Source organism: Carlito syrichta, unplaced genomic scaffold (genome assembly GCF_000164805.1).
Source record: "Carlito syrichta isolate Samal-C Ts95f unplaced genomic scaffold, Tarsius_syrichta-2.0.1 Scaffold312077, whole genome shotgun sequence".
Lineage (NCBI taxonomy): Eukaryota > Metazoa > Chordata > Mammalia > Primates > Tarsiidae > Carlito > Carlito syrichta.
This window is the reverse complement of record NW_007256173.1, coordinates 129965-142506: the sequence shown is the minus strand read 5'-3', so window position 1 is coordinate 142506 and position 12542 is coordinate 129965. Positions and strand designations below refer to the sequence as shown.

Below are 12542 nucleotides of genomic sequence, written 5' to 3'. Positions count from 1 at the left end.
GATGTTATGTTACTATGGTAACATGCTTTTAATCACTTTCTTGGAGTTATTTTATTTTATTTTATTTTATTTTATGTTAAGGTGGAGTCTCACTCTTGTAGCTCAGGCTGGAGGGCAGTGGCATGCTCATGGCCTCCCCCGTGTCGACCTACTTGGCTCCGGCGATTCTTCCACCTCAGTCTTCCAAGTAGCCGGAACTACAGGTGTACGCTACCATGCCTAGCTATTTTTTTTCTTTTTTTTATTGCAGAGACGAAGTCTCGCCAAGTTGCCCTGGTTGGTTTCGAACCTGCTGGCTCAGGCAATCCACTCCATTCTGCCTCCCAAAATGCTGGAATTGCAGGCTGAGCCACCGAGCCTGGCCTCTCAGCATTATTTTAGATCATTAACACATAAAGTATAAAAGTGGAACACTATGTAATATAAACTATTCAAAATTTAATCTGTAGTAAACCATTCTAGAGCAGAAAATTTCAATGAACTCTTTGAATAAAAATGTTGATCTTTTATTACACTGGTTTTAGTCTGAGCATATAACAAAGAAAAATTAATACTCCCTTTCTGTGCTTATAACCCGTCCATTTTGAAAACTCCTCAAAATATCTTCTTTGCACGTCTAACAATTCAGAACTTGATTTTAAAAAATAAAGCAGATAACTGTATAGGTTGTATATTTCATTTCATGTTTTAATTTGTAAGACTAGTAAAAAAACATTGTGGAAAGTAATTCAAATTATACAGACAATATTGATTTTTCCCATACAGATATTGACATTGATTATTCTCTTACAAACCACTAATCTAAATAAGGAAATATCATTTCTGAATTTTCTTTAATTAAACATTTGAAGGGTATTTTTCCCCCATAAATGAGATGATAGCAAAAGGAGATTGAGAAAGCATGGGTACTTCTTATATTTGTGATCGAAACTGCAGTGTGGACCCTCTCATTTTCTCTTTATAATCTTCTTCAAATTTCTCATACTGGGCTACAGTGAAATGATTCTTCCAGTCTCCTGAAATACCTGAAAAGAAAATATAAAATGACAAATTTGAAACTACTGTAAAATTTCCCTTCTAAAACTAGTTTTAATACTAACTACTAAATCCTTTATTTTTTAAACTTTAACTTTAGGATGCCATAGCTGTGCCATAACTCTAATCCTAAAGTCTTACTTCCACTCCCAAACTCCTAGGCCTTCTTAGGTTTCCAATTATTCCCATGGACTATTTCAGTATCTTATGTAAAGAAATAATACGAGCCGGACTCGGTGGCTCAGCCTGTAATCCGGCGCCTTTGAGAGGCTGAGGTGAGTGGTTTGCCTGAGCCCACGGGTTCGAGACCCGCCTGGGCAGCGAGACCTCATCTCTACAATAAATCAAAAAATCAGCCGGGCATGGTAGCGCACACCTGTAGTTCCGGCTACTTGGAAGGCTGAGGCGGAGGATCGCCGGAGCCCAGCAGGTCGAGGCTGCGGTGGCCGGGAGCGGCCACTGCACTCCAGTCTGGGCGACAGAGTGAGACTCCAACTCAAAAAAATAAAAAAGAAAAAAGAAATAAATAAAAAAGAAATAATACGAGCCGAGCATGGTGGCTCATGCCTATAATCCCAGCACTTTGGGAGGCAGAGGCAAGAGGATTTCCTGAGCTCAGGGGTTTCAAATCAGCCTGAGCAACATGGCAACACCTCGTCTCTATAATAAATTAAAAAATTAGCTGGGCATGGTGGCACATACCTGTGGTTCCAGCTACTTGGAAGGCTGAGGCAAAAGGTTCACCTGAGCCTAGCAGGTCGAGGCTGTGGTGGCTGTGAGTGTGCCACTGCACTCCAGCCTGAGTGACAGAGTGAGATTCTAACTCAAAAAATAAAAGAAAGAAAATGAGATAATCTTTTAAATACAGGTACTTTATAAAAATGTCACTAGGGAGAAAACTAGCATTTCAAAATCTTGATTCTAACTCTGTGTGATGGCTCTCTCCTGTAATCTCAGCACTTTGGGAGGGGGAGGCAAGAGGACTGCCTGAGTCCAAGGGTTCGAGAACAGTTTGGGCAACTTGATGAGACCTCATCTCTGAAATAAATAAAAAAAAATTAACTGGGTGTAGTGATGTGCACCTGTGGTTCCAGTTACTTGAAAGGCTGAAATAGAAAGATCATCTGAGCCCAGTGGGTCAAAACTGTGGTGGCCGGGAGCATGCCACTGCACTACAGCCTGGGAGACAGAGTGAGACTCCTACTCAAAAAAAAAAAAAAAAAAAAAACTTGATTCTTTGACTACAACAGCTTTGTGAACAAAGGATATAGTTTTTTTATTCGGTTTAATGCTGTTTTCCCATGTCAAGTGATAATTTCTGAAAAATAACTTCTATGGTCACATAAGACTAGAAATGACTGGTTCAATTGTAAAAGCATATTTCTTTACCACAGATTTCTCAGCCTTCAAAATATTAAACATATAAAAAGCCTTGAAGGAACCATATAGGATACAGCATTTACCATAAATATCGGTATGTTTGTTTTAATGCCATTTTATTTTATTTTATTGGAGTCTCTCTCTGTCACCCACACTGGAGTCTCTCTCTGTCTTGAGTTGGAGTCTCTCTCTGTCACCCACCTGGAGTGCAGTAGCACATTCATGGCCACCCCAGCATCAACCTGACGTGCTAGGTTCCTGCAATCCTTCTGCCTCAGCCTTCCAAGCAGCCAGAATTACGGGTGCACACTACTGCGTCCAGCTAATTTTTGATTTTTTATTGTAGAGACGAAGTCTCGCCAAGTTGCCCAGGCTGGTCTCGAACCCTCAGGTTCAGGCAATCCCAAAGTGCCGGGAGTTTTAATGTCATTTTCATGGACTATCTTACAGGGTGATACAAAAGACATATTTGGAAGCCTAGTTTTAGCAATAAATAAAAGTCAAAATATATATGCCAAAATAACTATGTCAGTCTGGCTCAGAATTTCTCAACTTTGGCACTTTGTTTTATTTATTTATATCTCCACGGTTGACATTTATAGCCAGACAATTATTTGCTGGTGGAAGGAAGGACCATCCTGTGCATTGTAAGATGATTAGCAGCATCCTTAGGCTCTACCTATTAGATGCCAATAGATTCCTAGTTGTGCCCATCAAAAATGTCTCCAGATACTGCCAAAAGTCACCAGGAAGATAAAATTATACCTAGTTGAGATGCAAATATTCCCAGCAAGATTTATCAATAAAATACTTCCCAATTCTCTAAAAAAAAAATAAAAAAAAACCTCTAGGAGCTACACAAACATATTATAATTAAAATTACCCTTAATCATCCCTTTATAGCCTCTCACCATATTTTCTGTCCCCCAAACACTGTCTTAAAATTTTTTTATTGCTAGTAATTATCTACTCTCTCCCTTACTGTAAAAATATTTTACATCTCTGTTCACCATCATGTGTTGTGCAATTTCTCCTTTCCTCTTTAACTTTGCACTTGGATATTTTAAAATGCTCTGGCCAATGGAATTTGAATGCATATGACATATACCACATCTGAAGGGAACTTTTAAAATATATTGCAAATTTCCATCAGCTCTCTTGCTCTATATCTCTGTGATGACATTGGGTATATCCCAAATTTGGACCACTCTTTCAGCCAGGGTTTCAGAAAAAGAAAACAAAAGAAGCTAAACCCAAGAGAACGAAACAAAACTGCAGCAGCCACAGGTGACCAGTATCCACTAACAGATTACCTAAAGGAAAATGTAATCTTGTAAGTTTCTGCAACTGAGATTCTTAGGGTTATTGTTTTAAAGCAAATCTGACCAATACATACACAACATATTATTTCTCTGTGTGTGTGTGTCTCTCCCTCTCTCTCTCTCTCTCTCTCTCTCTCTCTCTCTCTATTTCTTCCTATCTCTATCTCTCTCTGTCTAATACACACACACACACCCATACTAAATATTCAATTTAACCTGTATTTATTGAAGAACTATTTTGTGCAGTTTGCTTTACATTGAGCTCAATAATGAGAAAGCAATGGTTACAGTCACAGCAACAACTTCAAGGAATTAAAACCCCCTTCATCAATTTAGTGTGCCTGTCATTATTTACACTACCTACCTAGCACAGTACATTTTCTTTTTGTCTTTTTGAGTTGGAGTCTCACTCGGTTGCCCAGACTAGAGTGCAATGGCACGCTCACAGCCACCCCAACGTCGACCTGCTGGGCTCCAGGGATCCTTCCGCCTCAGTCTTCCAAGTAGCCAGGCACGTGCTACCAGGCCTGGTTAATTTTTGATTATTGTAGAGAGAAGGTCTCATCACGTTGCCTGGGCTGGTCTCCAACCCATGGGCTCAGGCAATCCACTAGCCTTGGCCTCCCAAAGTGCTGGGATTATAGGCTGAGTCACCAGGCCTGGCCCACAGTAAAATTTTTAAGGAAGATAAAGATCTAGATTATTCAGACAAATGAGACTTATTCTTCTGATATACCAATGGGTGCCAATATTCATGCTTACTGATACACAACCTATTGAGTAAACATTTCCCATTAGAAGCTTTGTTTTACATGTTCGAATTGCAACAGACAGAATTTCTTTGCAACAGATTATTTCCCCTAAAATGTGTGTTTAGTTTAGTTTTTAAATTTTTTTCTCCTCAGCATACTCAATTTCTCTTCATTTCCTGCAATATTGGTCTTATCAGACCATCTAAATTCTTCATGATGAGAGTAACAAGCTGTACAGAAACTGGTATATGATAACCTCACCCTTTCTCATGAAGGGAGACACAGAATGGTCCATTTCTTCTTTTGACAAAGTGGTATAATTTGCACTAGTGTTCTGCTTCATTACATCAAAAGAGCTGTGATATAGGATTTTATCCACAATTTCTTCTGGAATGTCTTTCTCTAGAAACTTTAACAGCTTCTGAATTCCACCTTTTGGATTCTAAAGAAATTAGAAAAAACAAAGAGCCATTTTAGATACATTTGGTCATGAAGCAAAAACGCATTTATCAAGGTTCTGCATATGAAAATCTAATGGATACAATAATTTTAAAATTTTATGTGCATTTAACATTTTGCTTTTCCAAGTATATATTCTGTCTTTAATTATACCAGGCAACCATCTGCTAAAAGGGAGATTAAAATTTGTTTCAAAAACTGAAACAAAAAAGATTGGGTTTATATTCAATTTTTGTACATTCAAAAATAGATTTAGCAAAAAAGCGCAACTTTATTTTTTCACTCTTATGGATTCTGTTTCTCTTGACATAATATCTTGTTAATTATATAAAACACATACATTTAAAATACATTTTAAAACAAAAAAATATGTTTCGCCTACAGAATTACAGATGGTGATAGAGCAAGCTGCTATTGTTGCTATGTATAACTTGCAAAACTTCTTGATTTTTTTTAGAGCATTCCCAAAATCAAAATTGGATTACCAATCTTATGAGCTACCTTATAGTGGAAAGAAGATTATTCTTCTACCTCTAAAACCTACATAGATATTTTTATAGCTTGAATATACGAGAAGGAAAGTAAAACATAATTTTGTCCATTTTCCAACCTAAGGAATGGTGGGAGGATAAAGACAACAATGAAGAGGAGAAATTCAATTGTATTTCTTATAATTTCCCTGCTCTTGTTTCACACAGGGCTTAGGAAGGCGTTAGATACAATGAAAGGGTAGCATTCAGGCTAAAGTGTTTGTGCCTTATTACCCATCAGGGAGGTGTTCTCAGTGGTCCAAACAAAATTAGAGGGCAGTAATCTTAGTGACTCGGCTAACATCAGGCAGAAAGACAAACTGAGATTTCGTTTTCCTGCATGACCCATCTCAATTTATTAAAATGTAGCCTGAGAGTTTATTTATTTATTTTTTTGAGTTGTAGTCTCACTCGTTTTCCAGGCTGGAGTGCAGTGGCATGATCATGGTCACCCCAGCATCGACATGCTGGACCCCGGCCATCCTTCTGCCTCAGCCTTCCAAGTAGCCAGAACTATAGGTGTGCACTTCCACACCTGGTTTATCTTTTATTTATTGTAGAGACAAAGTCTCACCATGTTGTCCAGGCTGGTCTCGAACTTGCGGGCTCAGGCAATCTTCTCACCCCAGCCTCTCAAAGTGCAAGGATTGCAGGCTTGAGCCACCACGCCTGGCCCTGAGAGGTTCTTTGTTGTCCCTAAAATACTTTATTTCTTGTAGTCTCAGAGCTGAAGTTAGTTAAACACAAACTTTAATTTGTAGAAGAATCACAATAGAAGTTGAAGTCACAGTTGTGGCAAATCTATCATATGAAAGTTAAACAGAATAGTGATGAAAACAGGGTAGAATGCGCAAACTCAGAATAACAATATTTGTGATCTGATGACATAGAGATTCATGAAACCTTGGTGTAATTTTGAGCCTTTTCTTCCAGTAGATATAGATTTCCCTCCCATATTTGAGGAGACCAAATTATCTTGCTTGAAGACCTTATAATGATCTAATGCAGAAAAGTTGTTTTTTCCAAAAATAATGGCTGTCATCTTAAAGACTCCTATCCAAACACTTATTGTTGATTCTAAACTCATAACTATAGTAATATTTCACCATGATTTAGAGTGACTGGTACAAAATGGTTTAAATAGATGCAGAAAACCTAAGAATTTGACTTAGCAACCTGTTAGAGGCAGTTATCTTAGCCAAGTGACACAGTTTCCCTTGAGATGTAGAACAGTTTTCCCAAATTAGGGAGGGATAGGAGGAGTCATAGTCACTGTAAAGCAATTTAGAGAAATCCAAAAAACAAAGATGAGGCAGTTTCAGGGCTGCTGTAGCCTGAGCACATTGAGGCAAGGTAGACTATAGTAATAGTTTTACCTGTGACAGACTTCAGCTTTGAATGCCAGTATGGCTCACAAAATTCAAGTGATAAGATCTTAAGAATGAGAAATGGTTAATCTGGAATTAGTTGAGAAATATTTTCAGGTAGATTCACTCAGTGAGAAAGGCATAGGTGGCACAAGAGAAGATTACAGAAATACATAGGGACTAAATAATGTCACTCTAAAAATTATCGTCATTACTTTATATTTCATGTAGGGACAGAAGTCATTAAGATATGTGAAGAAGGGAGTTGGAACATATTATTATTTAAATTTTAAAAAGACCACTATCTCTAGATGGATAGTAGAAGCAAAATGAAATAGTTCAAGTAAGTTAAGTTAGATGCCTAAACTAGAGTGGGAGAGCATAGTTCTAGAAGTGATTGGCACAATCTACTTGGAGACCCATTATAGACCCATTCTCAAGGCATAATTGATAGCATAGTAGATTATTCACATGTATATACCAAGAGGAATGGAAAGTATGATACAAAGAAAATAAAATTAAAATTTCTATAAAAAGTGAAGAAATTGCAGTTGCTTCCTACCTCTTTCATGTCCTCATAAAATAGGTAAAGGATAGGATAATCTTTCTTCTTCTCCCACCAGCCCTTCACGTGGTCATACCAGGAACCGAAGGCCACTAAATTGAAAGATAAATGTTTACAAAATTACAACTATTTATACAAAATAAAGAAGGGTTAAATGTCACTCCAAGTCATCAGTATCAATATGTGTACATTAATTAGCTATTAGTTCAAGAAAGAGGGATGACAAGGATAAAACAACTGTGTGAGATAACCCCTGTTCTCAATTAACTTAAAATCTACTTGAAAAGGACAGAATACTTCTATAATTAGTTACCTTTGTTCTCCCAAAATTCATAAATAGAATTCCTAGGCCCCACTACTTCAGAATATGACTGTATTGGTTGATAAGATCTTTAAATAGGTAATTAAGTTTAAACTGGGTCATTAGGATGGACTCTGATACAATATAATTAATACTCCTATAAAATAGAAAATTAGTACACAAATACACAGACCATTTGAAGGTATAACAAAAGACAGTTACCTATAAGAGAAAAAGAAAGTCTCAGAAAAACCAATGCAGATGACACGCAGATTATGAATTTCAAGGTTCCAGATATGTGAGAAAATAAATCTCTGTTGTTTAAGTCATCTAGTCTGTGGAACTTTGTTATGACAACCTAGTTAATTAATGAAGATTCTGATATTAAGAATGGGTTGCTTTTGTTACCAATACCTAAAAATGCAGACATACTATGTAACTGAATAATGGATAAAGGATGAAGAATTTTTAGGTGCACGTTAGAAAAAAGTCTAGGTTGCCTTAAAATGATGGAGAGTAGATATACAGGTGCTATTGCTGATTCTGATAAGGCCAAAGGGAGGGGAAAAAAAGAATAGTTTTAAACCAAGTTTCTATTATCTTGTGATAAAATTGTTATCATGAATACAATGTTGGTAGAAAAATAGTTAAAATACTTTAAATGTTAAAAGTACTCTGTTGAGGTCTGATGAAAATGAGGAATATGTTCTCAGAAATTAGAGAAAAGGCAATTTTTGTTGTTGTTCATTTATTTTATTGCTGTGACATATATGTGAGGATTTGCTGTTTAAGTAGATTGCATAAAGATGATGTTCAGGCTTCTAGTGAGTTCTCTCTCTTCCTGGTGGTGGATATCGTACTCAATGGGTAGTTGTGTGTTCCTTATTCTCCACCCTCCTTTAGCAGTGCCCGACATTTGTTGTTCCCATCTTTGTGCTCACATACCTAATATTTAGGATTCACCTATGTGTGAGAACATGAGGTATCCAATTTTTTGCTTCTGTAACAGTTAACATAGGGGTGTTGTTTCCAGCTACATCTATTATGCTGCAGAAAACATTGTTTGTTTGGTTTCTTTTTCTTTTTTTCTTATTTTTGGTTGCATAGTATTCCTTCATATATATGTACTACCTTTTTTTCCAGTTTACTTTCAATGGGTATCTGGACTGATTCCGTGTTTCTGATACTGTGAGTAGAGCTGCAATGAACATACATGTGCAAGTGTCTTTTCGGTAGAGAAATTTATGCTCCTCTGAGTATATTCCCAGAAGTGAAATTGCCAGGTCAAATGGTAGTTCAATTTTTAGTTCTTTGAGAAAAAGTCACACTGCTTTCCACAAAGGTTGAACCAGCTTACATTCCCATCAATAGTGTAGAAGTGTGCCCTTTTTTTCTCTGCAGCCTCACCAACTCCTGTTTTTTTCTTTTTCTTTTTTTGGAGTTTTTAATGATAGCTATCCTGATTGATGATGAGTGGTATTTCATTGTACTTTTGATTTGCACTTTTCTAATGATTAATAAAGCTGAGCATTTTTTCATGTTTGTTGGCTGCTTACATGTCTTCCTTTGAGAAGTGTCTGTTCATATATTTTGCCCACTTTTTAATGGTTTGTTGGTGTGTGTGTGTGTGTGTGTGTGTTTCTGTCCATTTGTTTGAGTTGTTCTTGGATCCTGGGTGTTAGGACTTTGTCAGATGTATAGGTTGCAAATATTCTGTCCCATTCTGTTGGATGTCTCTTTTCTCTCTTGATGGTTTCTTTCACAGTGCAGAAACTTTTTAGCTTGATAAGGCTCCACCTATCAATTTTAGAATTTGCTACATTTGCTTTTGAGAACTTGACAATTAATTAATTGCCTAGGCCAATGTCCAGGAAGGTGTTCCCTAAGTTTTCTTCTAAGATTCTTATAACTTGAGTTTTTTTCACTTAAGTCCTTGATCATCTTGAAATAATTTTTTTATATGCTGATAGGTAGAGGTCCAGTTTCATTCCTCTGCATGTAGTTAGACAGCTTTCCCAACACCATTTGCTAAATATGGTTTCCTTTCTCTGATTTTTGTTGTTGTTGTTGTTGTTGTTTTATTTTGGCTTTGTCAAAGAGGAGTTGGTTGAAGATCTGTGATTTTTATTTCTGTGCCCTCTGTCTTGTTCCCTTGGTCTATGTGTTTATTTTTGTGCTGGAATTTTGCTGTCTTGGTTACTGTAGACTTGTAGTAAAATTTGAAGTCTGAGAGTGTGATGCCTCCAGCTTTGTTCATTTTGCTGAAGATCGCTTTAGCTGTTTGAGTTTTTTTGTTGTTGTTGTTGTTTTCCATTTGAGTTTCTCTATTGTTTTTTATAGTTCTGTTAAAAACAATGCTGGTAATTTGGTAGTGATTCCATTGAATCTATAGATTCCTTTGGATAGAATGGACACTTTGATTATATGTATTCTTCCAATCCACATGCATAGGATGTTCTTCCATTTGTTTCTACTGTCCTTGATTTTTTTTTTTTTTTTGAACTGTGTTTTGTAGTTCTTATTGTTAAGGGCTTTTCATCTCTTTGGTTAGTTGGATGCTAAGGTATATTTTGTTGTTGTTATTGTTTGTTTGTGGCTGTTGTGAATGAAACTGTTTTTCTTACTTGGTTCTCAACCTGCTTGTTGCTGGTATATAAAAGTGCACATTTTTTTTAACACACTGATTTTGTATTCCAAGAATTTAACAAAGATGTTTATCAGGCAATTTCCTTCTTCTGTGCCAGCTGTGTCATGACTCCCTTTTCTTTTCTCTCTTCTTTCTCCAATAAACTTTGACAACTTAAAAAAGTTATTAGTGCAAAGTTTTTGACAGCCTCTAGGGTTTTCTAGATATGGAATCATATCAGCAGCAAAGAGGGATAATTTAACTTCCCCTTTTCCTGTTGGATACTTCTAATTTCTTTCCTCTGCCTGATTGTTCTGGTTAGGACTTCCAGTATCATGTTAAATAAGAATGGTGAGAGTAGGCATCCTTGTCTCATTTCAGTTCTTAGGGAAAATGCTTCCAGTTTCTGCCTATGAAATATGATGTTGGCTGAAAGTTTTTCATAAATAACTCTTATTATTTTGGGGCATTTTTTTAAGATTAGAAAATATAGTTTATTTAGAAAGTAAATGAGAGAGAGAGAGAGAGGAGATTCACCTCCCCAAGGTAGGAGAGGGGGTCAAAGCCGGGAAACATGGCAACAACCATAGCTCAAAGAGCACATGGCCACACCAGAGTCTAGTAAGGCAATGGCCGGAATGTTCTTTCAATGCTTAGGTGTTTGAAGTTTTTATCAAGAAGGAATTTTGGATTTTATCAAATGCTTTTTCAGTGTCTATTGAGATAATCATGCATTTCTCGGTTTTATACCTATGAATGTGGTGGATTACATTTGTTAATCTGCATATGTTGAACCAGTCTTGAATTCTGAGAATGAAGCCTATCTGGTTCTGATGGATGATCCTTGATTTGTGTTCTTGGATGCTATTAGCTAGAATCTTGTTGAGAATGTTTGCATCTATGTTTATCAGAGAAATTGACCTAAAATTGTATTTATTTGTTGAATCTTTGCCATTTTCAGGTATCAGAATAATAATGGCTTCATAGAATAAGCTACAGAGAACCCATTTCTTCTTGATCAATTAGAATACTTTCAATAGATTTGGTACCAGCTCTTCCTCGGACATCTTGTAAGATTCAGATGAGACACCATCTGGTCCATGGGTTTTTTTTGGCAGGGAAGTTTCCAATTACTGAGTTGATTTTTTGGCTTGTTATTGTCTGTTTATGGTTTCAATTTCTTCCTGTTTTAATCTTGGTAAGTTATGTGATACCAGAATTTCCTCCATTTTCTCCGGATTTCCTAATTTACTAACATACAGATGTTCATCAAAATCTCTGATAATCTTTTGTATCTCTTCAGGGCCAGTTGCAACCTCACCTTTTTTGCTTGTTTTGTTGCTATTGTTTGTTTCTAATTGTGTTTATTCAAATGCTCTCTTTCTCTTTGTTTGTTTTGTTGTTTGTTTACTTGTTTGTTTTTTAATCTAGTCAGGGGTCTGTCAATCTTATTTACCCTTTCAAAGAACCAACTTTTGTCTCATTGATCATTTGTAGATTTGGGGAGGGTGCTATTTAATTTAGCTGTAATTTAAAAAAATAATTTATATTTTTATGCTAATTCTGGAATGGATTGCCCTTGATTTTCCAGCTCCTTAGGTGTGATGTTTGGTTTATTAATTGATATCCCTCTGTTGTCTTAATATGTGCATGTAATATTATAAACTTCCTTCTCAGCATAGCTTTCATGGTTTCCTAGAAATTTTGGTATGCTGTGTCTTTGTTTTTATATATTTCTAGGAATCTTTTTATTTCTGCCTTGAATTCTGTGTCAGTCATTGAGAAACATATTGTTTAATTTCCATTTATTTGTGTGTTGTGAGGGGTTCCTGCTGATGATTATATTTATTTTTATTTTATTGTGTTTTGAGAAAATAATTGGTATAATTTCAATCTTTCGAAATTTGTTCAAACTTGATACACATTTCAGTATGAGGTCTATCTTGGATTATGTCTCATGTACTGATGAAAAGAATGTATATTCTGTGGCTATTGAGTGAAATGTTCTGTAGGTGTCTACTGGATCCAACTGGTTGAGTGCTGAGTAAAAGTTAATTTCTTGTTTTGCTTTTGATTTTCTTTTTTTTTTTTGCCTTGATATTAACGTTTCCAACTATAATTGTATGGCTGTCTATGTATGTCCTCTCTTAGTTTAACTAGTAATTGTTTTATAAATCTTGGTGCCACTAAGTTGGGTATGTATAC

The 12542-nt window shown here is 36.2% G+C and overlaps 1 protein-coding gene across 1 annotated transcript in view; it reads right to left on the bottom strand.

The window, feature by feature from the left end:
• Positions 1-912: 912 nt before the first annotated feature.
• LOC103272021 (sulfotransferase 1 family member D1) overlaps positions 913-12542 on the bottom strand; it is a 34657-nt gene continuing 23027 nt past the window's right edge. The window contains exons 5-7 of the mRNA XM_008069508.1: positions 7408-7502; positions 4751-4931; positions 913-1025 (exon numbers count right to left, since the gene is read on the bottom strand). Of these exons, the coding sequence (XP_008067699.1) occupies positions 913-1025; positions 4751-4931; positions 7408-7502 (389 nt within the window). The remainder of the gene's footprint in view (positions 1026-4750; positions 4932-7407; positions 7503-12542) is intronic.